The 27696-nt window shown below is 47.3% G+C and overlaps 1 protein-coding gene across 2 annotated transcripts in view; it reads left to right on the plus strand.

Annotated features, from left to right (window-relative positions):
* The first annotated feature begins 201 nt into the window (after positions 1–201).
* The window catches only part of SLC22A1 (solute carrier family 22 member 1), a 43160-nt gene continuing 15665 nt past the window's right edge, over positions 202–27696 (plus strand). The window contains exons 1-6 of one of the 2 annotated variants that reach the window (XM_059714653.1): positions 202–378; positions 18448–18551; positions 19865–20019; positions 25320–25488; positions 26724–26838; positions 27461–27567. In XM_059714653.1, coding sequence (XP_059570636.1) covers positions 217–378; positions 18448–18551; positions 19865–20019; positions 25320–25488; positions 26724–26838; positions 27461–27567 — 812 coding nt within the window. In that variant the 5' untranslated portion in view covers positions 202–216. Of the gene's footprint in view, positions 379–3978; positions 4480–18447; positions 18552–19864; positions 20020–25319; positions 25489–26723; positions 26839–27460; positions 27568–27696 lie in introns of those variants that run through there. The other variant, XM_006273279.4, reaches the window with a different exon arrangement.

A 27696-nucleotide genomic window follows, 5' to 3' on the forward strand; every position in this document is an offset into this window, starting at 1 on the left:
CCTAGGGCCTCCCTGCAGCAAAGATTCGGGATGTGACAGAGGTAATCCAGGCCAGGATCAAGCCCACCGATTACTACCCCATGGTCCTAGTCCATGTGGGTACTAATGATGCGGCCAGGAGAACCCCCGATCACCTGATGGCGGACTACAGTGCTCTGGGCGGTGTGCTGAAGGAGTTCGGTGCACAGGTGGTATTCTCTTCCATCCTACCAGTGAATGGACGTGGAAGACGGCATGAGAACTGCATCTGAGAAACCAACTGGCGGCTTTGGCAGTGGTGTCTCAAGGCAGGCTTCAGCTTCGGCTTCCTGGACAACAACCCGCACATCACGACGAGGGACATGCTCAGCTGGGATGGGCTTCACCTGTCCCCCAAAGGTAAGTGTGTGTTTTCTTCTAGGTTGGCGGATCTCCTCTGGCGGGCTTTAAACTAGGCTCATCGGGGGGAGGGGAAGATGAGGGCAGGGGAAGCTGCGGACCACCAAACCATGTGGCACCCACAAGGACAGCCCAGCCTGAAGAAAGAGAGCATTGAGAACCTGAAAGCCATGGGGAGGCCAGCACTACGGCACAGGTAAGAAATGAGAAGGTAAGAATCAAAGGGCCCTTTGGGACACGGAGCGGGGGGGCAGCAAAGGTACCAGTCACAGGGCTCAAGTGCCTATATACTAATGCTAGGAGCATGGCAAACAAGCAGGGTGAACTAGCGCTTCTGCTTGCACTAAACACCTATGACTTAGTGGGGCTAACAGAAACCTGGTGGGATTCGTCCCATGACTGGGCGGTACATATTGAGGGCTATAGATTGTACAGAAAGGACAGGGTGGGGAAGAAAGGGGGGGGGGGTTGTGCTCTATGTCAGTGAGCAATATACATCAACCCTCATCAAGACGGAATCCAAGGTTGAGGAAGTAGAAGGATTGTGGGTTAGGCTACATGGGGGGCAAGGAGAAAGGGATTTGGTGGTAGGGGTCTGCTACAGACCCCCACATCAAGGGGAAGAAAGAGATTCGAGGCTCCTGAGGCAACTCTCGGAGACCATAAAAGCTAAAGAGGCAGTAGTCATGGGGGACCTAAACTACCCGGATATCTGCTGGGAGACGCAGACAGCAAAGTCCCACCGCTCACGCAGGTTTCTAACCTGTGTACAGGACCTCCACCTGACACAGGAGGTACACGGTCCCACTAGGGGGAATGCTATACTGGATCTGGTATTGGCAACGGGAGATGACATGGTAGGGGACCTCCAGATCGGTAGCCATCTGGGGGACAGTGATCACCTAATAATAGAATACACCATAAGACGTTGAGTGGGTAAGGTAACTAGTAGGGTGAAAGTGCTAGACTTTAGGAAAGCTGATCTCAATGCACTCAGGCGATTAGTCAAGGACGCACTGCAGAGTAGGAGATTTGAAGAGATGGGAGCCCAGGAAGGGTGGCTGTGCCTTAAGGAAACGATCCTTCGGGCACAAAGCAAGATGATCTCCGAGCGAGGCAAAAGAGGGAAAGGGGCCAGGAGGCTTCCCTGGCTGACCACAGAAATCCAGGGCAGCCTAAGGGCCAAAAGGGGAGCACATAAAAAGTGGAAACAGGGAGAGATCACCAAAGATGAATATACCTCCTCTGCTCGTGCTTGTAGGGAGGCAGTTAGACGGGCCAAAGCTACCATGGAGCTGAGGATGGCAACCCAAGTAAAAGACAACAAGAAATTGTTTTTTAGATATATGGGGAGTAAAAGGAAGGCCCAGGGAGGAATAGGACCCCTGCTAAATGGGCAGAAACCATTGGTGACAGACAGGGGGGACAAGGCTGAACTCCTCAACGAGTTCTTTGCCTCAGTGTTCCTAAGTGAGGGACACGACAAGTCTCTCACTGGGGTTGTAGAGAGGCAGCAGCAAGGCGCCAGACTTCCATGCGTAGACCCTGAGGTGGTGCAGAGTCACTTGGAAGAACTGGATGCTTTTAAGTCGGCAGGCCCGGATGAGCTCCATCTGAGGGTGCTGAAGGCAACGGCCAACATCATTGCAGAGCCACTGGCGGGAATATTTGAAAGCTCGTGGCGCACGGGCCAAGTCCCGGAGGACTGGAAAAGGGCCAACGTGGTCCCCATTTTCAAGAAGGGGAGGAAGGAGGACCCGGGCAACTATAGGCCAGTCAGTCTCACCTCCATCCTTGGCAAAGTCTTTGAAAAAATTATCAAGGCTCACATTTGTGAGAGCCTGGCAGGACAAATTATGCTGAGGGGAAACCAGCACGGGTTTGTGGCAGGCAGATCGTGCCTGACCAATCTAGTTCCTTTTTATGACCAGGTTACAAAACGCCTGGACACAGGAGGAGGGGTGGATGTCGTATACTTAGACTTCAGGAAGGCCTTCGATACGGTATCCCAACCCATACTGGTGAACAAGTTAAGAGGCTGTGACTTGGATGACTACACAGTCCGGTGGGTGGCAAATTGGCTAGAGGGTCGCACCCAGAGAGCTGTGGTGGATGGGTCGGTTTCGACCTGGAAGGGTGTGGGCAGTGGGGTCCCGCAGGGCTCGGTCCTTGGACCGATACTCTTTAATGTCTTCATCAGTGACTTGGACGAGGGAGTCAAATGTACTGTGTCCAAGTTTGCAAATGACACAAAGCTATGGGGAGAAGTGGACACACCGGAGGGCAGGGAACAGCTGCAGGCAGACCTGGATAGGTTGCACAAGTAGGCAGAAAACAACAGGATGCAGTTCAACAAGGAGAAATGCAAAGTGCTGCACCTAGGGAGGAAAAATGTCCAGCACACCTACAGCCTAGGGAATGACCTGCTGGGTGGCACGCAAGTGGAAAGGGACCTTGGAGTCCTAGTGGACTCCAAGATGAACATGAGTCAGCAGTGTGACGAAGCCATCAAAAAAGCCAATGGCACTTTATCGTGCATCAGCAGATGCATGACGAATAGGTCCAAGGAGGTGATACTTCCCCTCTATCGGGCGCTGGTCAGACCGCAGTTGGAGTACTGCATGCAATTCTGGGCACCGCAATTCAAGAGAGATGCGGATAACCTGGAGAGGGTCCAGAGAAGGGCCACTCATATGTTTAAGGGCCTACAGACCAAGCCCTAGGAGGAGAGACTAGAGAAACTGGATCTTTTCAGCCTTCGCAAGAGAAGGTTGAGAGGAGACCTTGTGGCTGCCTATAAGTTCATCACGGGGCCACAGAAGGGAATTGGTGAGTATTTATTCACCAAGGCGCCCCCGGGGGTTACAAGAAATAATGGCCACAAGCTAGCAGAGAGCAGATTTAGATTGGACATTAGGAAGAACTTCACAGTTCGAGTGGCCAAGGTCTGGAACGGGCTCCCAAGGGAGGTGGTGCTCTCCCCTACCCTGGGGGTCTTCAGGAGGAGGTTAGATGAGTATCTAGCTGGGGTCATCTAGACCCAGCACTCTTTCCTGCTTATGCAGGGGGTCGGACTCGATGATCTATTGAGGTCCCTTCTGACCCTAACATCTATGAATCTAAGTGTCCCTGTATTGTGTAAGGCATTTAAACACCTTGCGCACTTCAAGAATGTCCTTTGCTGGATTAAAGACACCCCCCCACCCCCCCAAACAAAACCCCAAACAAACAACCCAACCACTTCGATCTCTCACATCTGCTTATAACTAAACTTGTGAATACTGAGTATCAAACCTAAAATTCAGGTAGAAGGCACATAATGGGGGAGGTTGTCTCCAAATTAGGTTATGATCTGGTTGATTGATGACAGACACCTTTCAGCCCTGACAAATATTTGTTGATAGTTCAGTCTTGCTTCACGTCCTCCCCAAGAGCAGGAACCCATTCTCAGTTAACTGGAGCTGGGGGGACAGCAGTAGTTCTCCGTAGTTCATTGGTGAATCCAGGCATGATTTCAAATGAATTTTCACTTGAAACTTGCAACATAGGGTTTAATAATTTATAAAGAGACACTGACTTTTGATCAAATACTCTGCTGTTACTAAAGTGCCTTTGCTGATGACAACATTATATAGCATTATTGGGAAGAGCAACTAGGTGAGTTTAATTCACAATAAATTGCCACATGTAAAGATGCCAACCTTCGATGACATTTTAGAGCACATTGGAGAATTTGACTTGTTTCAGAAACGAGCTTTTTTCATTTTATGCTTGCTTTCGGCTGCCTTCACGCCTATTTACGTGGGTGTCTTTTTCCTGGGCTTCACCCCTGAACACCGCTGTCTCAGCCCTGGTGTGGTGGAGCTGAGCAGCAGGTGTGGCTGGAATTTGGAAGAGGAACTGAATTATACTGTGCCCCAGTGGGGCATCCAAGGGGAGTCATCCACTAGTCGTTGCAGGAGATTTGATGTGGACTGGAACACAACTGGCCTCAGCTGCAGTAACCCATTAGAAAACTTCACCAGCCAGAGCAGGGTTCCCCTCACGCTCTGCAGAGATGGCTGGGTTTATGATTCCCCAGGAACATCCATTGTGACAGAGGTAAGGGTACATATCCTCCCCTTCATTGTAATTGCTGCTAACTAATTGAGTGTGGGGGGAGAGAATGATGTCCAAGATAAAAGCTAAGTTTGAGAGAAGGGTGTGTGCCCAAAAACCTGCAGAAAATTTCTTTTTTTTTGCAATTTCTTAGTTGGCCTAATAAAAGGTATCATCTCTGAACCATGAGTTCTAGAGTTTTGCATTTCAAGTTTGAGAGAAGTAACTTCCTTTAAAAAAAAGAAAAGAGTGCCTCTCATAATGAAGTACCTAGTAGTAAAGTACATTCCATTTATAAGGTACTTCCTTTTGTTCTGAAGGGGCTGTTACTTGCACCATTTAAATTGTTCTTGCCTTGAACCATCGAATTGCATTGCAAGATGGGGTTTTATGCTGCCATGGAGTGCTCACGGTAGAATCCGAGCTTAAGCTACATATTCTGAGACCAGAAAGTCAAGATTTTGCCTTTAATTGGGGAGCTGCCTTTAAATCTAGTAAGGTTTCATCACATACTAAATAGTTGCATATTGGAAAATGATAACACACAAGCCTGCTAAATGTGCTGCAGTCTGTAAGTTACAAGGCTGGGAGTAAGGATCTGTCAGCATCCCAGGGTGCTGTGGAACCCCTATTGGGAATCGCTGAGCTAATCTCAAAACATCAGCTAGCCAAGCAGCTTTCACTGATACTCAAATTATGACCTGATTGGAGGAAGTTGCTTAGAATCCTTGTATCCAATTCATTCAATCCATCACTGACCTCACTACAGCAATCTGGCCTGTGTGACTGGGCCCCTGTGCTGCTGAGCACAGTGGGGACTCCCCATGCAGGCAGGAGTCCATACACATTGATTAGATTGGGGTGTGGAGGGTCAAGATTCATCAGGACACAAATCTGAAGTGCAATCAGCAAGAATAAATGAGTGCACAAGAGGAAGGGCCTGCTGCCTGTGTTACTATTACTGCCTTATGACTGAACTGGTTGAGGAGAATAGGATCTGTTGGAGGAAATGGTTTTGAAAATCAAACTCTCATAATGACAAAACAAATCTGCACAGCTGTAGGGGAAACTACTACTTTCTCCTGGAAATTTTCTTTCCTCCAGACTCTCAGGAAATCTCCACACCTAATTTGGGATGTTTTCAATGCCATTTGTCAGAAATCACCATCTTCTGCGTAAAGGATTTAGCTTCTTTTCATTGCACCTAGAATTGGCTCTATTCACATTGTTTTGCTTCCATTTTATCAACAAGCCTTTGATAAATTTAGAGGTAGGGGGAAACCCTCTAAGCTCCCTATTTGTCTACATATAACACTTTTTGGAGAACTTTTTAAACAAAAGGTTTGGTTTATGATAGCTTCCAGCAAAAGAAACTTTAATCTGTAATTAGGGCAAAGACAATTTTTAACTGCTGAACAGTACATTATCCCAGCCTTGGACACTGGAACTAGTTTTATTGACCCTAAGTGGAAGGTTGTTTTGGATCACTGCTTTGTATGAGAAGTATCAACCCTTTTACAAAGAACAAGGAGAATCAGCCTTCATTTTGGCCTCCCCCCAGAATTCAAGTACCTTTCTCAGTCCTAGACTCTCTTTTTTTTTTCAGTGGTCCCTAGCATCTGTCTTTACTTTTCTTTTTCTTTTCCCCTACCTTATGTTTATGCTCCTTGTTTTTGCTAATCCCTTGTCAGCTCCTCCCTTGCTTTTGATGCGCTTCTGACTTTTGCCTAATTGGCCAAAGCTGCCCTGGGCTCTTTGTGCTGTGTCCTTAACCACTTCCCACAGAGCTTCCCCCAAGGGTTGACTGCCCAGGGGCAGCAGCCAGAACAATTGCAGCTGCTCTAGTATTTACTATGTGATTAGTGCTTCCCCACATTCCCATTGATCGGGTTCTGGGTCCAGGCCTCAGCTTGTTGCCCTCAGGCTTGATGGGAATTTCCTTAGTTGTTCTTATTTCTCTTCCTAAACAGTAAACCCAAGAGCCTCTGTAAAATCAATTTGGTAAGCTGCCACTTTATGCTCACTTAAGTGTAACCATGTCTGTTTAACCATTCTGACATTCTCATCTTTCTTGGTTGCAACAAATACAACCGAGTGGTATATGTGAGCTTCTTGTGGAACACTCTCATGTGCCAAGTGAGTTAATGTACCCTCACCTAGCGTCCCCCTGAATCATGTTGACAATAATGCATTCTGGGAAACCTGGGCATTTTGTGCTTTAATGCCTTCTTACGTTCTCAGAGTACTGGAGGTAGCAGCACATAGGGTCTGATCTCACCTCATGCTTACAGAGATGGGGAGAAAAAGGACTAGTCAACCAATTATGTGCCACAACAACAGCATGCTGAACCAGCTGCAGGAAGGCAGCTATGTGCCAGGCCAGGGTAAAATAAAGGCAACTGCCACAGTGTTTAACAATATTAACTATATTAGTATAAACAGTTTTCCTCTTCACACAAACAGACTACATACTTGTGTTTAATGGATTATATGCCTTGTTGAGCAAGGTCTCAATGGGTACTCCCCTTAACATTTTGACTTTTAAAAGGGTTTTGTAGAGAGCAAAAAATCTAAACTATGTGACATAACAGCAATTCCTGGGCATAATATTATGTGCTCCAGGGAGCTCCACTTGTAGGTATATACTACACTAAACATTTCCATAGGAGAATTCAATGTATAGCTTTGTGGTGAGCCAGAACATTGCCTTATTGGGATTCTGTCATAGATTCATAGATTGTACAGTCGGAAGAGACCACAACAGATCATCGTGTCCAACCCCCTGCCCCTGGCAGGAAAGAGGACCAAGGTCAAATGACCCCAGCCAGGTGACTATCTAGCCTCCTCTTGAAGACCTCCAAGCTAGGTGATAGCACCACCTCTCCTGGAAGCCCATTCCAGATCCTGGCCACCCTTACTGTGAAAAATTTATTCCTAATATCTAACCTAAATTCCCCCTCAACTAGTTTACACCCGTTATTCCTAGTCACTCCTTGGGGCGCCTTAGTAAACAGCACTTCCCCTATTCCCCATTGACCTCCCCTAATAAGTTTATAGGTGGCCACAAGATCTCCCCTCAGCCGTCTCTTGTGAAGGCTGAAGAGATTCATCTCTCTCAACCTCCCCCTGTAGGGTCTATCATGAAGGCCACTAATCATGCGAGTGGCTCTCCTCTGGACTCTCGAGATTCCCTGCATCCCTCTTGAAGTGCGGCACCCAAAACTGGACACAGTACTCCAACTGTGGCCTGACCAGTGCTGCATAGAGGGGGAGCATCACCTCCTTTGATCTATTAGTCATGCACCTGCTAATGCACGACAAGGTGCGATTGGCCTTGTTGATGGCCTCGTTACACTGCTGGCTCATGTTCATCTTGGATCAATTATGACTCCAAGATCCCTCTCTGCCTCCGAGCTGCTGAGAAGTACACTCCCAAACCTATACGTGTGCTGGGGGTTCCTCCTTCCCTGGTGGAGTACCTTACATTTATCTTTTAAATTGCATCCTATTTCTCTCTGCCCATTTATCCAACCTGTCCAGGTCAGTCTGAATCTGTTCCCTGGCCTCCGCTGTACTAACTTTGCCCTATAACTTGGTATCATCAGCAAAGTTGGAGAGGGTGCTCTCCACGCCCTTGTCCAATCACTGATTAAGATATTAAATAATATCGTTCCGAGGACCGAACCCTGCGGGACCCCACTGCTCACCACCCTCCAGGCCAAGAAGGAACTGCCCACCACCACTCTCTGGGTGCGGTCCCTAAGCCAGTTGGCCACCCACCTGACTGTGTAGGCATCCACTCCACAGTCTGCTAGCTTCCCAACAAGGATAGGGTACGAAACTGTGTCAAAGGCCTTCCTAAAATCCAGGAAGATGACATCAGCCTTGGCTCCCACATCCAGGTAATGTGTGACCTGGTCATAGAAGGCTACAAGGTTTGTCAGGCAGGATCTATCTGTGACAAACCCGTGCTGGTTTCCCCTCAGCATCGTTTCCCCTGCTGGGCCTGCACAAATGTGTTCTTTGATTATTTTCTCTAGCATTTTCCCAGGCATAGAGGTAAGACTGACTGGTCTAAAGTTACCCGGCTCATCCCTTCTCCCTTTCTTGAAAATGGGCACCAGATTGACCCTTCTCCAGTCCTCAGGGACCTGGCCAGAGCACAACGAGTGCTCAAACAGCTGTGCCAGGGGCTCAGCTATGACACTGGCCAATTCTTTCAGCAGCCGTGGATGGAGGTCATCCGGGCCTGCTGACTTGTACCCATCCAGCTCTTCCAGGAGCTCCTTAACTATTTCAGAACTAACCGTAGGCGGACTGGTGCCACGTGGACATCCGTCAACGATTGAGGTGGGGGAATTGGCTTGGTTGGTACATAGAAATACTGAAGCAAAGAACTCATTGAAGAGCTCTGCTTTTTTTCTCCGCATCAACCACCAACTGTCCTGATTTGTCCTGCAGGGGCCTTATGTTGCTCTGAGCTTTCCTTTTGCCCGCTATATACCTGAAGAAGGACTTTTTATTGTCCTTGATTGTTGAAGCCAGCCTGAGCTCAAGCCCTGCCTTGGCCTGTCTAACTGATTCCCTGCAATAGTGCACCAGGGAGAAATATTCCTCCTTGGTGGCTGCTCCCTGCTTCCATTGCCTATACATCTCTTTCTTTGCCCCCAGACTCTCCTGGAGTTCCCTGTTCAGCCAAGGGGGCTTTTTTGCCCCCTTACTTCCCTTCCTACATAATGGGATAGATTTCATTTGAGCCCCAAGGATCACTCCTTTGAGATAGCTCCAACCCTTCTGGACCCCCATTTGCTCTATGTTCTTGAGTTGCATCTCCTCACTAACTAGCCTTCTAAGCTTGCTAAAGTTGGCCCTTCTGAAGTCCAACACCTTAGCCCCACTAGTTACTTTACCCACCCTTCGTTGGATAGTGAACTCGACCAAGTGATGGTCACTATCTCCCAAGCTACCATGAACTCGCATATTCCCCACGAGATCATCGCCTGTTGCTAAAACCAGGTCAAGCAAAGCGCTACCCCTGGTGGGGCTAGACACCACCTGGGTTAGGTGGGGGTCCTGCACACAGTGTAAGAACCTCCATGAGCAGCTTGTTTTGGCTGTCTGCTCCTCCCAGCAGATATCTGGGTAGTTTAGATCTCCCATGACCACCACCTCCCTCGCCTGTGTGGCGTCTGCTAGCTGCCCGGAGAATACATCATCTAGCTCTTGATCCTGATGAGGAGGCCAGTAGTAGACCCCCACAACCAAGTCCTTTTTCCCTGGCCCCCCCCCCCCCCCCCCCCGGATCCTGACTCACAATACCTCGGTGTTCCCCTCCTCCACCCCCACCTTAGTGGTGGAAGATGTACACAGCTCCTTAACATAACGTGCTACTCTCCCACCTTTTTTCCCCACTGTCACGCCTATACAACCTATACTCCTCAATGCCTACTGCCCAGCTGTGTGTAGAATCCCACCATGTCTTGGTTAGTCTGACTAGGTCATACTGGGTGCTAGCAAGCAAGAGTGAGAGCTCCTCCCGCTTGTTCCCCATACTCCTGTCTTGGCTTTAAACATGTTAGATGCTGTCCAAACAATCTATACCATGGAAGTATGTCTAATTTAAAAATAAATGCTTTATACAGTATACGTTGTGGTACAGACACTGCATCACGTTCTCATGCACTCAGTGCTTGAGAACACAATGGCAAGATTGGCTATTGGCTGGTTCTAAGCATGAGTTTTATGTATAGAAATGGGTGTAATCAGGATTAATGAAAGACTGATAGGCATTAAGTCTCCCAGCATGCTATGTGAACGAGCACTATGCTTAGTGTTATTAAAAAACAAGCGACATTAAGTTACCTAAATATAGCTGAAGACTGACAGCTAAGTGTGAAAATGTTATCACAAATACACATTGCTGAAAAATCTGACTGTACAAACAAGTGGTCTTTATTGCAGTTCCCTTATTTTTCTTAGTACTAAAAACTTCCAGGTATTTTCCCTTCGTAACTACCAGGGATCCTGGTCTTCTCTATTTTTAAAATAGCAAGTTCTCTGATTAAAACGTACAAAATCTGTGTTTTTCTGTGATTAAAATGAAATACCCCTGTGTATATAGGTATCAGTTGAACACAATGGTTTATTGATGTATTTAGAATTTAAAGCAATGTGGAAGCCCGCCCCTGCCTCCAGCACTGTTCTAATATTAGGAAAGCCTAAGTCTGCCTGCCTGGCTGCCACGCTTTATTTGCGCTCTGATTGGCTGTCTTGGCAGCCAATTGGAGCACCCTACACAGGCAGGGCCAGACAGAGCACTGCCATGACAGCGGGGACTGAGGGGCCGGAGGGGAAGTGGCAGGAGGAGGCGGGGAGCAGCCCTGGCCCTGACCCGAAGCAGCGGGTGGGCGATGGGGAATGGCCTAGGCCCCCGCCCCAGCTCAAAGCGGTGGGGGGCGGGGGTGGCCCAAAGCAATGAGGGGAGGTGGGGAACAGCCCAGGCCTCAACCCCAGCCTGAGGTGGGGGAGGGAGGGAAGGGACACAGGCCTCTGTCCCCACTTCCTGCCCCCCCTCCCAATTTATTACAATTGTCTAGTAATAAAATAAATTCTAAATACCTATAAATGATGGAACTTGATTTTTGGCTTTTTTATCATGGAAAATCAGAGTTCTCCCTGCCCCCTTCACTCACCAGGACACGGGTTCAGCTGCAGCTGTTTTCCTCCCCCCGCCCCTGCCACACATCCCCCAGTACTGTTTTGTGGCACTGAACAGCTCTGATATGGAGGTGCCATGCCCATGCCATTGCCCCTCACACCAGACCCACAGCCCCCCACCTGTCTCCTAGCCCTGCCAGAGGGAGCCCCCACCTGCCTGGGATATGAGGCCAAGGATCCAGGTCCATAGCACCCAAGCCCTGGCTGCCACCTGTGGGAGGTGGCAGCTGCTGTGGTCAGTTCAGAATACAGATCCTGGCTCCCCCTCCCCCATGGGTGGCATGGCTGGAGTGGAGTCCATGAGAGGGAGACAGATGTGGGCTGGTGGCTACAGGTTCCTCGAGCTGCTGCCCTTCCCCTGGGTGCCTCAGCAGCCCAGCAGGTGAGACCCAGTGCAGCAGGGTGTAGTAAGGTGAGGAGCTCAGTGCTGCTTCCAGGAGCCTTGCACCACCATGGTGAGGTGCTCCCTGCTCTCCTGTCAGCAGTGGAGGGCACAGCTCTTTCCCACCACCCCTGCTGCTGGCGGGTGGGCAGGGGGCACCTCACCATGGTGGCACAAGACTCCCAGCAGCAGCAGCACCAAGCCTTCCCTCCCTGCTGCACCAGGTCTCACCTGCTGGGCTGCAGAGGCCCCTGTGGGGGACAGCAGGATGGGAAGCCCCCAACCTGCAGTTACCAGCCCACACCTGCCCTTGCCCCATACATACATCTGGGAGGCACATGCCCTCTACAATCCCCCTGGGAGTGTGCACAGTGGTGGGGAACTGCCCCCCACTACCCTCTGGACAATCCATCCCCAGCTCTGTTCTGCTCCTCAGTCAGACCCTGAGGTTGTACATTCCTGCCTTGGGCCCAGACTCCATGCATGACCCTAGCTGGGCAGCATCCCTAGCCTCAGCCCTGTCCAACTCCCTCTCTCAATATGGGGGCCTCAGTTCCACCCCCCTGTCCCGACTTACCTGCAGGGACAGACATTCAAAAACATGAGCCTGAATTGATTCAATCTTTGCAGGTTAGTCTAACCTGCCTAGGTTGAACTGGTTTGTAACTGTGCAGACATTCCCTCTGAACTGAAAAAATAGGCACATGCCTGCAGTGGCTCAGGCTAAAAGCCAGGGGGTGCTAGAGCAGCCCTCCCTTCCCTTCTACAGTGCTGAGATGAGGGGAGGCATGGCCAGTGCTCAGCAGGATGCTCCGATTAGGGAGGACTATAGCCCCCCACCCCACCTGCACAGTCATAGGCTTCTCACTGCTCAAGGGGCAGGAGTGTTGCCAGCCCCCAGCCCCTGGCTAGAACTTTGAGGCAAAGCGGGGAGGAAGGTGTGCAGTGCATGCATCTGTTGATGATACTGAGCTTTTCAGTCTCCCTCTCCCTGTTCTTTCATACTGTCCGCAAACCTGACAGGTGTGGGAGCCAGCAGGGAGCTGATAACACAGTGTTTATCAGCCCATCAATAAAGCAAAAGCCTCTCTCATTAATTCAAACTCTTCTTAAACAAATTTTTCCAAGGAAAGAATGGAAGAACATACCAGCTGACCTGTTGATTAGCTCCAAAAAGCACTAAGCAGACACTGTTCTGTCCGCCTGTCCCAGTGAAATTGGAGATGCGCGCACACACCTCTCAGCCTTAGCTAGCATACCATATCTCTAGGGTCTGTGGGGCTGGGGTCTGTGCTGTGGGAAATGGAAGGGGGGGGGGGGAATCCTTTTTGAGCAGCAAGTTGCGGGGTGGGGGAAGCCAGGTGACCCTGCTGTGCCTACAGTCTCTGCTGGAGCTCTGGCTAGGGAGAGGAGGGGCAGGGCCAGCCCTGTTCTCTGGAGCAGACAGCGCAGCCCAGCCCAGGGCTGCAAAGCATCTCAGATGCTGGGGGACTCTGGTTTAACTTAAACCAGGAAAGGGTCTGGGGGAGACATTGCATAAACCAGTTTCAGCTATTTTGAAACTGGTTTGTGCTCTAAACTTATGTTCTGTTACAGGTTTAAACCAGTTTCTGATCACTTAAACCAGTTTATATGTAATGTCTGCCGCTAGACATGCTGCCTGGCTGCTACATTTTTAGTAACTTGGCCACATGTTTCTTCAACTAATAGCACAATAAAACAGAGGCTTTATGTACTCTTGTGTCTGGGTGTCCCATGGGGGCACTGGGTACCCAGCTTGCTGTGATCATGATCCCAGGTTCCTCCTACAATGGCAATAAGGTGCTATTGAGATTTGATCCCTGATCCCAGAGTAGCACTTTGCCATGGAGCATGACAGGAGACATGATGGTTGGAATTGCTGTTCAGATCCCATTGTACCTTTATTAGGGGGCCTAATTGGCACAGATTTAGGTACCTAGAGCTAGGTGTAGGTGTCTGGTTCTTGGCAGTCGCATTCACAGAGCTGGTTTGGAATATTTGAGGTGCTATTGCCAGGGATGCTAAATCTGCAATCTAGGCATGGCCTTTAGACCCTGATCCCTGATGACCCCTGTTTCTGTGAAGTATTTGGTCAAGTGTATTCATAGCACTATTGAGTCAGTCCCCTTTGTAATATACCCAAGTTTTGCTGTCTATTTAAAAAGGAAGTGAATTCTCTGTATGGGGTCTTTAGCTTGCTTGCTTGCTTGTTTGTTTTTGTTCCTTAAGAATTTCCTGTATTGGCAAGATATATACTGAAACTATATTTTTCTACTGATGAAGAAATGGTCAAAATCTCCCTTAACCCTTCTTGCTGACACAGGAACTTTCTTCTCCTCTGGACACCTTTAATTATTAATATGTCTTTTTTAAAAGAGCGGAGAGGATCTCAGGGACTGGCTGGCTGCCTGTTACAATAGAAGAGCTGCTGTGTGGTGGGGAGTGAGGAAGGGCTGTGCAAGCAAGTGAAAGTTCCTAAAGTAAAATCTAGATTTGATTGAGAAAAAGAATTCTTATTGCTGTTTACTACTCCTTGTGTATCCCTGTGTCACTGTGCGTCTCCCCTGTGTCACTGTGTGTCTCCCTTCCCTGTAGCTGCCAGTTAGGGGCTTGGCTTTTTTCTTTTAATTTCTGTACTGGTGATGGACAAGGCAAAATGTAACTGCATAAACATGAATGGCAGCACAGACCGAAGCAATAGTGCTTTTACATATAGTGTAACCCTGGGAGCAACACTACATGCGCCCTCACCTGAATAATGGGATTCTGGGGTACCCGGCAGCCAGTAGCCCTGCCCAGCCTCCCTGGGAAGCTGCTGCACTGGCCCCGAGCGGAGAGCCTCCCCTTACAATCAAGCACCCTTGCAGACAGTTGTCAAACTATTTACAAGATTTAATTAATTACAACATAACAAATAATCCTTAAATAAGCACATGGATACACTGTCTAATAAACCCTCAAGAACTTATTCACAGTCTCTCACTTGCACACGGTGTTCTGGGGATCCCGTGTGCTCTGCCCCAGCAGGGTATCTCAGGGAGCGGGACTGTCTGTGTCCCTGCACGTGGTCTGTGGACGCTCCCTGGCACTGGTGTCCGTCTCCGTGCTCCTGGGGTCTCTGGGCAGCAAGCAGCGGCTCCTCTGCAGTTCCTGCAAGACAGCCTTTCCCTGTCTTTGCCCCCCTTCCCTGGCTCTGCTGGGAGCAGTGTCTGGGCTGCAGGCTATAGCAACCCTCCTGCCCCACACAGCCTCACAGCCCCAGCAACTGCAGCTCCTCCCTGGGCTTTGCCTGCCCCTGGGGCCCCTCACCCCCCAGGGAAACTAGGGCAGCCTCCAGCAGTCCCCGCCCCGGCTCTGCTGTGCTCACCCAGCCACACCACCTGCAGTCAGGTCTCTCCAGACTTGGACTCTCCACACCAGCAGTCCCTGCCTGCTCCTGCCGCTTCTCCGCTGCTGCTCCTGCAGGGCTCTCTCAGGGGCTCTCCGAGGGACCACTGCGCTGAGACTCTCAATCCGGTCTCCAGCCTGTCCCTCAGCCCCCTCTCTCTCTCTCTCTTGTTCCCCCCCGCAGGAACAACTGCTCCCCTTTTATCCAAGCCTCTCAGCCAATCCCAGCTCAGGGCCCTTTCCGGGCTTCTGCTAAGGGCTCTCTTTCAAAACTTTGCTGGGGTTAGGTCACCCCTCCCACTTCCAGCGCAGGGCTGCTCCCAAACAGCTTCACTTGCCCTCAGAGCCTACAGTGTCCCCGCTGGGACAATCTCTGTCTCTGCCAGGCAGCTCTTCCCATTCTGTTCAGGTGGGTCCATTTTTTAAAGGCTGCTACATCCTCCCCCGCGTCAAGGTTTGCTGTCCCAGCGAACCGGGCTGGATGCAGTCTCAGTCCCTTAGTACTTCCACGGTGAAGAGATGGAGACCTTGCCGCTGACTCCTGGAGCATCATGTGTGAGCCGGGATACTCCTTTCCTTATTCGAATGGGCCGGGGTGTATTGAGCACTATCTCCTTGGAGCTAACTTCTTCACTGCCATCAGGACTGCAACCCGGGCGATGTGGGGACTCCAACTCCTGGTCCCAGTTAATATCGCCCTCCTGTTCCGCACCGGTGCTGCCTGCAGCAGGATTTGATGAGACTCCTGTCATATTCTGAACCGGGCTACTACTCTGCCTGGGCTGAGGGGAACCCGCTGGGATGGGCCCCACACTGGGGTCCACGGGGTCCTCAGGCTCCACGTGACGCCAGGCGACCCCAGTACCTAGGTCTAACCCTTCAGAATAGTCCTCTTCAGACTCACTATTGGGCTCGTGCCAGTGTCCAGCGAGCTCACGCCCTTCCTGCTTTGCACAATGGATCCGCTGCCGTGTGGTACTTTTCCATGGGGACTCACGACCCCCTTCTCTTGTCAATGGAGGTCCCACCAACTCCCCTACCGGAAGGAGCAAGTTCCTATGCACAGTCTTTTCTGGGCCCCTTCCACTTTCAGGGTGTATTTTGTAGACTGGTAAATTCCCAAGTTGTCTTTCAATATTATAGGGAGAGGGCCGCCACCTATCAGCAATTTTGTGTTTTCCTACCACCCCAAGGTTCCTCAGCAGCACCCTGTCTCCAACCTGTAGGTCTTGCAGACGCACTCAAAGGTCATACCTCTGCTTGTGCCGGGCTGTGTTTCGATGGGCAGCCTCCATTGCCAGCCGGTACGCTCGCCGCAGTCTCTCTCTCAGCTTTTGAGCATACTGCCCATATGATTCAGACTCACCCTGGTCCTTGGCAACCCCAAAGCAGAGATCTATTGGTAGACAAGGTTCCCTTCCAAACATGAGTGAGTAGGGGCTGGCTCCAGTGGCATCATTTCTGGTAGCGTTGTACGCGTGCACCAAAAAAGCTAGGTGTTGACTTCAACGATCCTTCTGTTTGTTCCTCAGTGTACCCAACATGTTAAGTAGGGTCCGGTTAAACCTCTCTGGCTGAGGGTCCCCTTGAGGGTGATAGGGAGTGGTCCGTGATTTCCAGATGCCAGCCATCTAGAAAATTTCTCTTAACAGGTGACTTTCGAAGTCTCGACCTTGATCAGAACGGATCCGCTCCGGAAGGCCATACACCACAAAGTACTTTTCCCACAGAACCTTTGCCACAGCGGTGGTGGCCCTTTGGTCCCTGGTGGGGTAGGCCTGGGCATACCTGGTAAAGTGATCTGTGATTACTAGTACATTGCTGATGTTTTTGCGATCAGTTTCAATAGTTAGGAAGTCAATACACACCAGCTCCAAGGGCTCCCCTTCCCTGGCTCTGCTGGGAGCAGTGTCTGGGCTGCAGGCTATAGCAACCCTCCTGCCCCACACAGCCTCACAGCCCCAGCAACTGCAGCCCCTCCCTGGGCTTTGCCTGCCCCTGGGGCCCCTCACCCCTCAGGGAAACTAGGGCAGCCTCCGGCAGTCCCCACCCCGGCTCTGCTGTGCTCACCCAGCCACACCACCTGCAGTCAGGTCTCTCCAGACTTGGACTCTCCACACCAGCAGTCCCTGCCTGCTCCTGCCGCTTCTCCGCTGCTGCTCCTGCAGGGCTCTCTCAGGGGCTCTCCGAGGGACCGCTGCGCTGAGACTCTCAATCCAGTCTCCAGCCTGTCCCTCAGCCCCGTCTCTCTCTCTTGTCGTCCCCCCCCCCCCCCTGCGGAAACAACTGCTCCCCTTTTATCCAAGCTTCTCAGCCAATCCCAGCTCAGGGCCGTTCCCTGGCTTTTGCTAAGGGCTCTCTTTCAAAACTTTGCTGGGGTTAGGTCACCCCTCCCACTTCTAGCAGGGCTGCTCCCAGACAGCTTCACTTGCCCTCAGAGCCTACAGTGTCCCCTCTGGGACAATCTCTGTCTCAGCCAGGCAGCTCTTCCCCTTCTGTTCAGGTGGGTCCATTTTTTAAAGGCTGCTACAATAGTAATCACTGCAAATGGAAATACATCAGCATGGGATTAAATATGTACTCTTGCATGGATCAAAAAAGTATAACTTTAATAAAGTGGATATTGACAGGAAAGGGATAGACAGCCGAATTAGGATGGCTTTTAAAATTGTTTATTCCTTATAGTTCCCCCAAATAACTGCTGTTCCTCTAGAAGACCTTTTCTGAAAAGCTGCACAAAGTCAGGAGGAGCAGCTGCAAATGGGTAATTTTGGTTCCCTCTTGGCAGAGCCTAACGAAGCAGTCATGTTTTGCATCAAGAGAGTCGTCTTTGCATTTTGAAGACCTAGTTCACGAGCCCAGCAAGCCTTGGGAATCTCTGCTTGGGCCTCGCACTTGTTGAATTCAAGCCCTTCTTGCTCAGGTTAACATGCACTGTGTTTTAAGTCAATAGTTCTCAAACTGGTCCATCATGCTCTTCAGAAAGTTGATAGGTCAGGGAGCTGTTTGCTTCTATTATAGACCTCTAGACTGTTCACTGAAAAGGCGGTCCTTCACCCCCTGTTGTTGTGCAGGAAAAGAAAAAGCAGGAATTAACTTTGAAATGGTAGCTGAGTTACCAATGCCAGAGAGCCCCCAGCAGGCTTATGTCTTTGAGGACTGATTTAGGAACCAAATCCTGACTGGGTGATACTATCATGTTGAGAAACAGATTGGGGTTTTATTCGCATTGTCTCTAGTAATAACAAATGAGATGAGTAGGAAAATATAGGAGTTAACAGCAGAATTATCCAACAGCCTGTCCCTGTGCACCTCAAATCACTTCAATAGGATTTTGGATGCTGATAAAATGGAGGCTTTTGATCAGAAAGATGTTTTAAATGTTTCAGAGACACTTGTTGATACTGGTATGAACCAATTTCTAGTTTCACTGTTTTTCTTCTAACTGTGGTGTGCCTCTTCAGTTTAACCTAGTATGTGATGACTCCTGGAAGCTGGACCTCTTTCAGTCATGTGTGAATGCTGGATTTCTTCTTGGCTCTGTAAACATTGGCTACATAGCAGACAGGTATGTGCGGGATGATCAGGGATATTGACCTTTTAAAAAAATCAGTGTTTAGTAACTAAAAAAGGTTAACTTAAAGGTAAAAGTCTGTGACTGATAGCAGACCACTGCTCCTTTGGAAAAAAGATCATATTAGTTGGATGTAATGTCATGATGATAGGAATTAACACTTCTCTCCACTTTACGTGGACCTTTCAAAGACTCTGAGGCTTAGTGGTTTCATAGCTGGAAATCTTTGCTGGTCCTGTAACATCCCTTCTTGCAGAACTCAAGTTCTTTTCATGGGTTTTATGATATGTGCAAAATTCCAAGCCTTCCTATACTCAAATATTCTGACTTAACAAAAGTTAGGAAATTGAGTTAAAGTTGCTGTTCTGCCTGTTGTGTTCCCTGCTCTTCTATAATATTAATGACAGCTATGATACGAAAACATCCTGTTTCCTTTTGACAATATTTTGCTTATCAGCTAATAGTGCTCTATGAGATACACTAACATCTGTTTGGCAAAATATGGAATATAGTGCTTAGTGTGTCATAACCTTTAACACTTATTTTGGCAACAACTTATAAAGTCCTTGCAGAACCCTGATGAGGTCAGGGATGATGCGCTGATGGCTTGGTGCATGGCAAATTCATGCTGGTTCATAAGGCAATAGAATCTGTTTTGCCAACATTCAAGAACCTGCCCCCTCACCCAAAAAGATTGCTTTATTCTGTTGGCATTGCGAACTTTATTGTGTAATTTCTTCATGTATGAATCAAGTTCTGCAGAAGGGAAGATCTAAATAAAGATAGTTTGCAAGATTGGCCTTTTTGTATGTAAATAAATTACTCCTAATCCATTATATTGTATAGGCAATTCAAAAGAAAAGGCAGACTAATTGTGTATTAATTTGCTTATCATTTCCTTATTGCTTAATTGCCTATTACAAGGGGGGTGTCTTCCTGTTTTGTTTATGGAATTTTAAATGCCACAATCCAATGATATGTGGTTTTTAAAATGTGGGTCTGTTGTCCATTTGTCATTTGGGGTATCTGATCCCATCCAATTGCTTCAGAACTACTTACAGAATTATGAACTGATGGGTAAGTTAACCCTTCGGGGCTGAAGAAACCCCCCCAGTATATCACATATTACTATGTCACTCCTTTACCAATAAGTTTCTCTGTAGAATTAGGCATTGGAGAGAGAGAGGCCAATGTTAAATTTTTGGATGTTCCAAATGATATGTGAAACTCTTTAAGGTTCCCTACTGTCCATGTCTATAATCTCATTTTCAGTGTTGTCTTATGCATGTAATTCTCATCCAATACAGGTTTGGTCGCAAGCTTTGTATTTTAATTACAATCATTGCAAATGCCATCTCTGGAATTCTTGTGGCCTTAGCACCAACTTATCTGTGGGTCGTGATCTTTCGCTTCCTACAAGGACTGGTTAGCAAGGGCAGCTGGACAGCAGGCTACATCCTGAGTAAGATTTTGTGCTTTCTCTGGGAATAATACTGATAATAGAAAATGAAGGGGGAAACTGGTATTCCATTAGCTAAAAATACAAAAAAGTGTCTTTTCAGTGCTTTCTAAAAGGTACGTGAAGGATTAATTTATGGCTGCTCTGCCTTTCTGCCTCTCTGCCCCCCCCCCCCCCGCGCTTTTTTTGTTTTGTTTTCGTTTTTTGCTTGCTTCATTTACAAGAGACATGTCCCTTCACACCACTACAACTTTGGAAGATCAAACTATTGATGTTAGGATGCTGTTCCCTGCAGTGCAGCTCTCTCCATCCCCAAATATAATGCTAGGGAGGGGGGTTGGGAAGCAGTTTATTACAGTCAGATGTGACACTTTTGCCACTAGTAGTTCTCCAACAAAGAGACTGAAGAAAGGATGTGATAAAGGAGCACTGTAAGGAAACAAGTAGAAGAAAGGGACAATTTTGAGAGATTTTTATACATAACAGATCAGTGAAGGGCAAATGCAAGCTATTGTATCGTTATAATAACCTTTATTATTGTTACAATAAAATAACAATTTTATTAGTTTAGTTATATAGCATAGTATGATAAAAACAAAAAACCAAGGAATTGTTTTAATATTCTTTGATACTGTACATGTTGTTTAAATGAAAAACACATGGGTAGTATGCAAGGCAATTAAAGTTGTAACCCAATGGAGTAGCCACTTTGGCTTCACACTGCACTGAGTAATCTTTAGTTTATATTTATTTTCTTAACTTTCATTTGTTTTTCTTAATATTTCTTCATAACTCTTCTTTATATGGTTTGTCAGCCAGTGTCCTGGTACCCACTAAGGTGAATTCTCCCAAGAAGATTTGTCTTGTGACTGTAGAACTTAAGCTTTGATTCTGACTTGCACTTGCACTCGCTTGCTTGCTCTCTCTCTCTGAATCTGCAAACCAGAGCACAGCTATTGTATATGTCCCACAGTACTCTAGTTATTTTATTCAGTGGAGTACTAAATCGAGTATTGGCACCAGTAAACCTTTCATCACTTCTTTTTGGGGAATGTTCCAGAGCCTGACGTATCTTGTCATCAGAGGAGACATGCTTATTTATTAGCCAAATGGTACATCTGTAGCTGATCTTGTTTCACTGAAAATTGTTTCCTTGAACTGCATGATCATTTTGTTATGAAATCTTTCCAATGTTGTTCTTTTTCTGGTAAGAAGGCTCTAATAATGAGCTGGATTCATTATTCCAGATGTGGTCACATAAATCATTATTATTACCCTCTGGCTCCGTATGATGCTCTGTAATATTTTAAGTCAAATGAGGCATTACTTAAGATTATGTTCGATAATATCCCTAAAAAGTGGCCTTTACAAACTTGGGTAGTTGGTGGTCAAGGTCCACTGAGAGGCAAGTCTGAGGGGAAAGGAGTCCAGAAAAGCTGGATGTATTTCAAGGAGGCTGTATTAAGGGTGCAGGAGCATGTGGGCATCCCCTGGAGGGATGTGGGCAGTGGGGTTCTGCTGGGCTCGGTCCTCGGGCCCGCACTGTTCAACATCTTCATCAGTGACTTGGACGAGGCGGTGAAAAGCACCCTGTTAAATTTCGCAGATGACACTAAGATGTTGTGGGAAATGGGTACATTACAAGGGAGGAATAGGCTGCAATCGGACCTAGACAGGTTACAGGGGTGGGCGGATGAGAACAGGATGGGTTTCAACACTGACAAGTGCAAGGTGCTGCACCTGGAAAGGAAGAACCAGCAGCATACCTACAGGTTGGGGAACTTCCTTCACGTCAGTGCAGAGGCAGAAAATGATGTTGGAGTCATTATTGATGCCAAAATGAACATGGGCCGACAGTGTGGGGACGTGGTCAGGAATGCCAACCGTACCTTGTCATGCATCCACCGATGCATCTCAAGCAGGTCCATGGAGGTGATCCTCCCCCTTTACGTGACACTGGTCAGGCCACAGTTGGAGTACTGCGTCCAGTTCTGGGCGCCGCACTTCAGGAGGGACGTGGACAACATGGAGAGGGTCCAGAGGAGGGCCACTCGCATGATTAGGGGGCAGCAGGGCAGGCCCTACAAGGAGAGGCTAAGGGACCTGAACCTGTTCAGCCTCCACAAGAGAAGGCTGAGAGGGGATCTAGTGGCTGTTTACAAACTAGTCGGGGGGACCAGCAGGCATTGGGGGAGTCACTGCCAGGAGTGACTAGAAATAACGGTCACAAGCTGGCAGAGGGTAGATTCAGACTAGACATCAGGAGGTGCTACTTCACAGCCAGGGCGGCTAGGATCTGGAACCAACTTCCAAGAGAAGTGGTGCTGGCTCCTACCCTTGGGGGTCTTTAAGAGGAGGCTAGACAAACACCTTGCCGGGGTCGTTTGACCCCAGTACTCTTTCCTACCATGGCAGGGGGTCAGACTCGATGATCTACTCAGGTCCCTTCCGACCCTACAAACTATAAAAATATGAAACACTGTCTACATAGCAATCTTGTCAATGAATTGAAACTCAAAAAGGAATCCTACAGAAAGTGGAACATTGGTTGCAGTACTAGGGAAAAGTATAAGAAAATTGGATGGGTATGCAGGGAGAAAATTCAAAGGCCAAGGCATGATTTGAGATGCAACTGGCAAGGGACATATAAGAGGTTTTTAAAAGGGATTCTACACGTATGTCAAAAGTAAGAGGAAGGCTGAAGAAACCACAGGTCCCATATGGAACGTGGAAAGCAGTCTAGTTATGGATGACACAGAGAAGGCTGAAGTATTTAATACCTTTTTTACTTCAGTCTTCACAGATAGAGGCAGCTACCAGATGATGAGTGCATTTGGCAGAAAAGTTAGGGAAAGTATCAAACAGCGTAGAGTAGTGAAAGAACAGATTAGGGATTATTTCGGGAAGCTAGATGCTTTCAAGTGGGCAGGGCCAGATGGGATATACCCTCAGGTACTGAAGGAATTGGCTTAGGTAATGTCAGAGCCATTAGCTATCCTTCTTGAGAATTCATGGAGGTTGGGTGAGGTCCCAGATAATTGGAAAAGGGCAAATATACATCTTTAAGAGGAGAAGGAATATCTGGAGAATTACACACCAGTCAGCCTAATTTTGAGACCTGAAAAGATCATGTAGCAGGTCATTAAGGAATTCATTGTGAAGCTTCTACAGGAGAACAAGGTGTCCAGGAATAGCCAGTATGATTTCACCAAGAGCAAGTCATTTCTGATCAGTCTGATTTCCTCTTATGATAAGTCAACAGGCTCTGTGGAGAGGGAGCAGTGGATGTGATATGTCTTGAGTTTAGCAAGGGTTTTGACACTCTCCCATGACATTCTCATTAACAAACTAAGGAAATACAAACTAGATTAAAGTACTGTGGATATATAACAGGTTGACTCATTGTGCTCATCATTGGCTCAAAGTCTAGTTGGAAGGAGGTATCAGGTAGGAATCATCAGAGGGCTCTACTGGGTCTAGTACTGTTTAACTTCATTAATGGGTTTGGACAACAGGATTGAGTGCATGCTTAACCAATTTATGGATTGTTACCCAAGCTATGTGGAACTGCAGACACTTTTTGGAAGATAGGTCTAGGATCCCGAAGAACTTGGATAGACTAGAAAACTGCCTGCAATGAATTACATGAGATACAGCAAAGACAGAATAATTGTATGCATTAATAGAGACTGGGGAATGACTAGCTAGGTTGCTGTACTGCAGAGAAGGATGTGGGGATTACAGTGGACAATAAACTGAATATAAGCCATCAGTATGTTCTTGTTGTCATAAAAGCTATCAGCTTCTTGGACTGTATTTAATAGGGGTGTCACTTGCAAATCAAGGATTCCTCTGCTCTACTGGGCACAGCTGAGTCCTCACCTGGAGTACAGTATCCAGTTTGGGCTCCACATGTTAAGTAGAATTCAGTAGGCTCCACTTCAAGAAAGATGTGGATAGATTGGAAAAAGTCCAGTGGAGAGTGATAACAATGATTAGAGGGCTGGGAAACATGGTTTATGAGGAAAGGCTGAAAGAACTAGGGTTATTTAATCTAAAAAAGGGAAGACTGAGCCGGGATTTTTTTTCTCTGTGGCCTTGGGGACCAGCACTAAGATCATGGCTTCAGTGAGGACGGGACTAAGATCAATGAGAAGTTGTGGAATCTCCATCCATGGAAATTTTCAGGAATGAGTTAGATGGACACTTCACTGGGATGGTTTAGTCAGGGGTCTGGACCTTGAGCAGGGGGCTGGACTAGATGACCTCATGAGATCCCTTCTAGCCCTTCTTTCCTATGGAGTCAAAGTACCAGTTAAGCTAGTATTCCCAACTTTTCTGGCCTTATGATTCAGTTCTGGTGTGAATCCAGTTCTTGCAATTAAATTTTCTTGGGCTTGTAATCCTATTTGCACATCTCATATTTCATTTGGAAGATATTGATTTAGCCAAGAAATGCCGTAGTGGAGAAATGACTGTTTAGCACATTACTTGTGCATGAACATCTGTTCTAGTTTCTGTATTCTAATAAAAATAAAATATTTACATATGTGAGCAAGGCTTAATCCTTAAACATCAAAGGATTTTGTTTTAAGATTTTATGCAAAACATCCGAAATGCTTAAAGTATATATTTCAAGGAATAAATGTCACATGTTTCTTCCAGATTTCCCCCCCCCCCCATAATTGCCATCTCCAAGAGTTCTTGAACCTCTTGGCTGCGTCCAGATGAGTGCAGATGTTTGGTTCTCCAGGGAACACCTGTGCCATGTGTGCTTTGGCACGTGGCATGTTACCCTGGGGGTGGTAAGGGAGGCTGGGGCCAGCACTATGCTGGCCCCAGCAGCTTTACCTGGAGTCTTTGGGTTCTCCCAGGGCTGCAGCAGCAGCAGTCCTGCCAGGCAGAGCCTGGCTGGCAGACACAATGTGGCTCCAGGTGGCCCAACTCTGCTTTTCAGCAGCATGCACTGCCCGAGCATGCGCTGCTCTGGTTTTTTGGGTTTTTTTCCCCACAGGGGTTTTTTTGTTCCCTGGATATTCAGCGGTCAAAAAAACCTATGGGAGGAAAAAAAAACCTGGTGCAGCGCACACACGGGCAGTGTGCCCTTGCAGTGCCAAGAACACCTGACTGTGCGGTATGTGGCGCTACAGATGTGTTCGTGGCACCCCATATCTCACAGCCATGCTTCTTGATGTGGTCCTTGTTTCCAGATTAGGGATTTTTGGTTAGCTCATCTCTGTTTATCTGTCTTCAATTTTATTACTGTTTCTTTTTAGCCATTTCTCATCTATATGTTTTTGCAGTCACAGAAATTGTTGGCCCGAGTTATAGGAAGATGGTGGGCATTCTCTATCAAGTGGCTTTTACAGTTGGGCTCATAGCGTTGGATGCTGTTGCTTACGTTATTCCTCACTGGAGATGGCTGCAGCTTGCTGTTACACTGCCAGGCTTCCTCTTCTTGTTCAGTTACTGGTAAATACTTTTATGAAAAATTAAAATGTTTTTCTTCATCTCTAAGTGACTCTCAAGAAGCTACCTGGATGGATGAATGGTTGGATGGAGCTCCTCTTAGACACTGCTCCTGTCAGTGCAAATGAGAGAGACATGTCAACAAAGAGGAGCAAGTCTTCATCTGTTGTCCTTAGCTGGAAATATTGTGCACACTTTATCTACCTCTTCCTCCATTATGTGCTTGAATTTCTTTTTGTAAAGAGAAACTGGATTTGAAATCATATATGAGACACTGAATTTTACTTAACGTGAATATCAACTGACCATTTGTTTAAAGGACCTTTCGTTAATTTTCGTAATGTTACCTTGAAATGATGGCTCTTTCGTGGGAACTCTCCACTGCCAAAGTATCTATTTGTTTATAGCAAACTCTTGCACAGAACTCTTTTTTTAATGTTCACGATTTTGTGCACAGCCAAGAAAAAGGGGACGTAGCTTCCTTTTAAGTAGATGAAATACATTTATCATTTATAAGATTTAACTTGGACCTTTTTGGCTTCATACATCTCTTAAGCTTTCAGGGATATGAAGAGGTGTTTGGCTGGTGTAGTGGGTAGCTAGGGGGTGAAGTATTTTGGGTGGGCTTGGGGGCATTTTTGTAAGCTTTGTCTCTTGATAACTTGTTCCAATATTTCTGTGCATGGGCTTTGACTAGTCCCAAGATGCAGTTGGAAGATGACTCCCACTGGAGGAACCAGATGGATAAATTAGTTGAGGAAGTGATCAGGGTTCAAATCACACTTTGACTCTTGTGGGGGTCGGTGGTGGTGGAAAAAAGCTTCAGGGCAGCCAGGGCATAGCCTGGCTGCAGCAAAAAGTGCCCAGCAGAGATCAGGGTGAGGGGCTGCTTTTCCCCCGCACTTAACCAGCAGTTTCTTCCTGGTTGCCGGTGGTCTGTCTCTTATGCAGGGGGTTCCAGCTCTTCAAGCCCCCTGTAATTCAAACCCTGGAAGTAATGTATATATATTTTTTACTCCAAGTCTTTCATAGCTTTCTATTATTTATCCTCAACTTGTTCATCTCCAGGTAGACTTACTGTCACGAAGTCATAGCACAACAAACTGATAGTTTCCTGACAAGTAGGAAATAATGGTCACTGCATGAAGCAATATCCACTACAGTATTGGTTCAGTATCAAAAGCTACACTGATAGTGCTTTGCTTCCTTGTGACACTCTCTGCTCACTTGCATTGCAGGTGTCTGCCAGAGTCTCCCAGGTGGTTGATATCTCAAAGACGAAATGAAAAGGCTATGAAAATTGTCCACAGTATTGCCCAAAAAAATGGGAAAAAGGTGCCTGTTCATCTTGAGGTGAGGAGGGCATTATAATAGTTCTACATATAATACTTTCCACTTGGGGAATGGAGCATAGTTGGAAGTATGAAGCTCAACCTCACTACCTGCTGGATAGGTATTACTCTCTCTTATGCCAGTTGGTGAATCAAGTTAAAAGCCTAATGATGTGCTCCATATAAGTTGGGAGGGTTGAGGGTTTAGAAGGGAGCCTGGTGCTGCACCTTTTCCACAAACTTCCTGTGTATATCCCAGAGTTGGAATTATTTTGCTTTGCTGTTTTGCTGAATCCAGACTAATTGAGACTAAAAGAGTAGGGTATTAGGCATCTGATGAATACATAATAGGAAACCCTGGATCAAAAGAAAAAAAGAAAAAATACTACTAAATCTACAGTAGTCGTATTTATTTTGAGAATTATTTTGATTAACTTCTCCATTATGACCTTTCTCCACTGCATTCCTTGCAATTATAAGACTGGAAATAGATGCAGTCCCTGAAGCTGGTGCATGCAGTATATGTGAGATGCTGCTTCATACGCTTACATTGGATAGCCAGGTCCCTTCCTGGTTCTTTTTTAAGGCATAGAATTTTCTTACCCTTCAACCCTTGATGTAATGCTGTATGGGTTTTTCTGTAGAATATTAGCTTTGAAGAGGAACACTGTGAAGAGCTGAGACCTTCCCCTGTGGATCTTGTCAGGACACCTCAGATGAGGAAGCACACGTTCATTTTGATGTACAACTGGTAAGAACAAGCTGTCTAGAAATTATCACAACGCATTAAGTCCCCGATTTTGTTTTAAACTTGGTTCTTGCATTCAGTACTCTGTCATTTATCCAGACTGTTTTTATTCTGTGCAAGTTGGAGAGGGGG

The sequence above is a fragment of the Alligator mississippiensis genome, chromosome 1 (assembly GCF_030867095.1).
Source record: "Alligator mississippiensis isolate rAllMis1 chromosome 1, rAllMis1, whole genome shotgun sequence".
NCBI classification, from domain to species: Eukaryota; Metazoa; Chordata; order Crocodylia; family Alligatoridae; genus Alligator; species Alligator mississippiensis.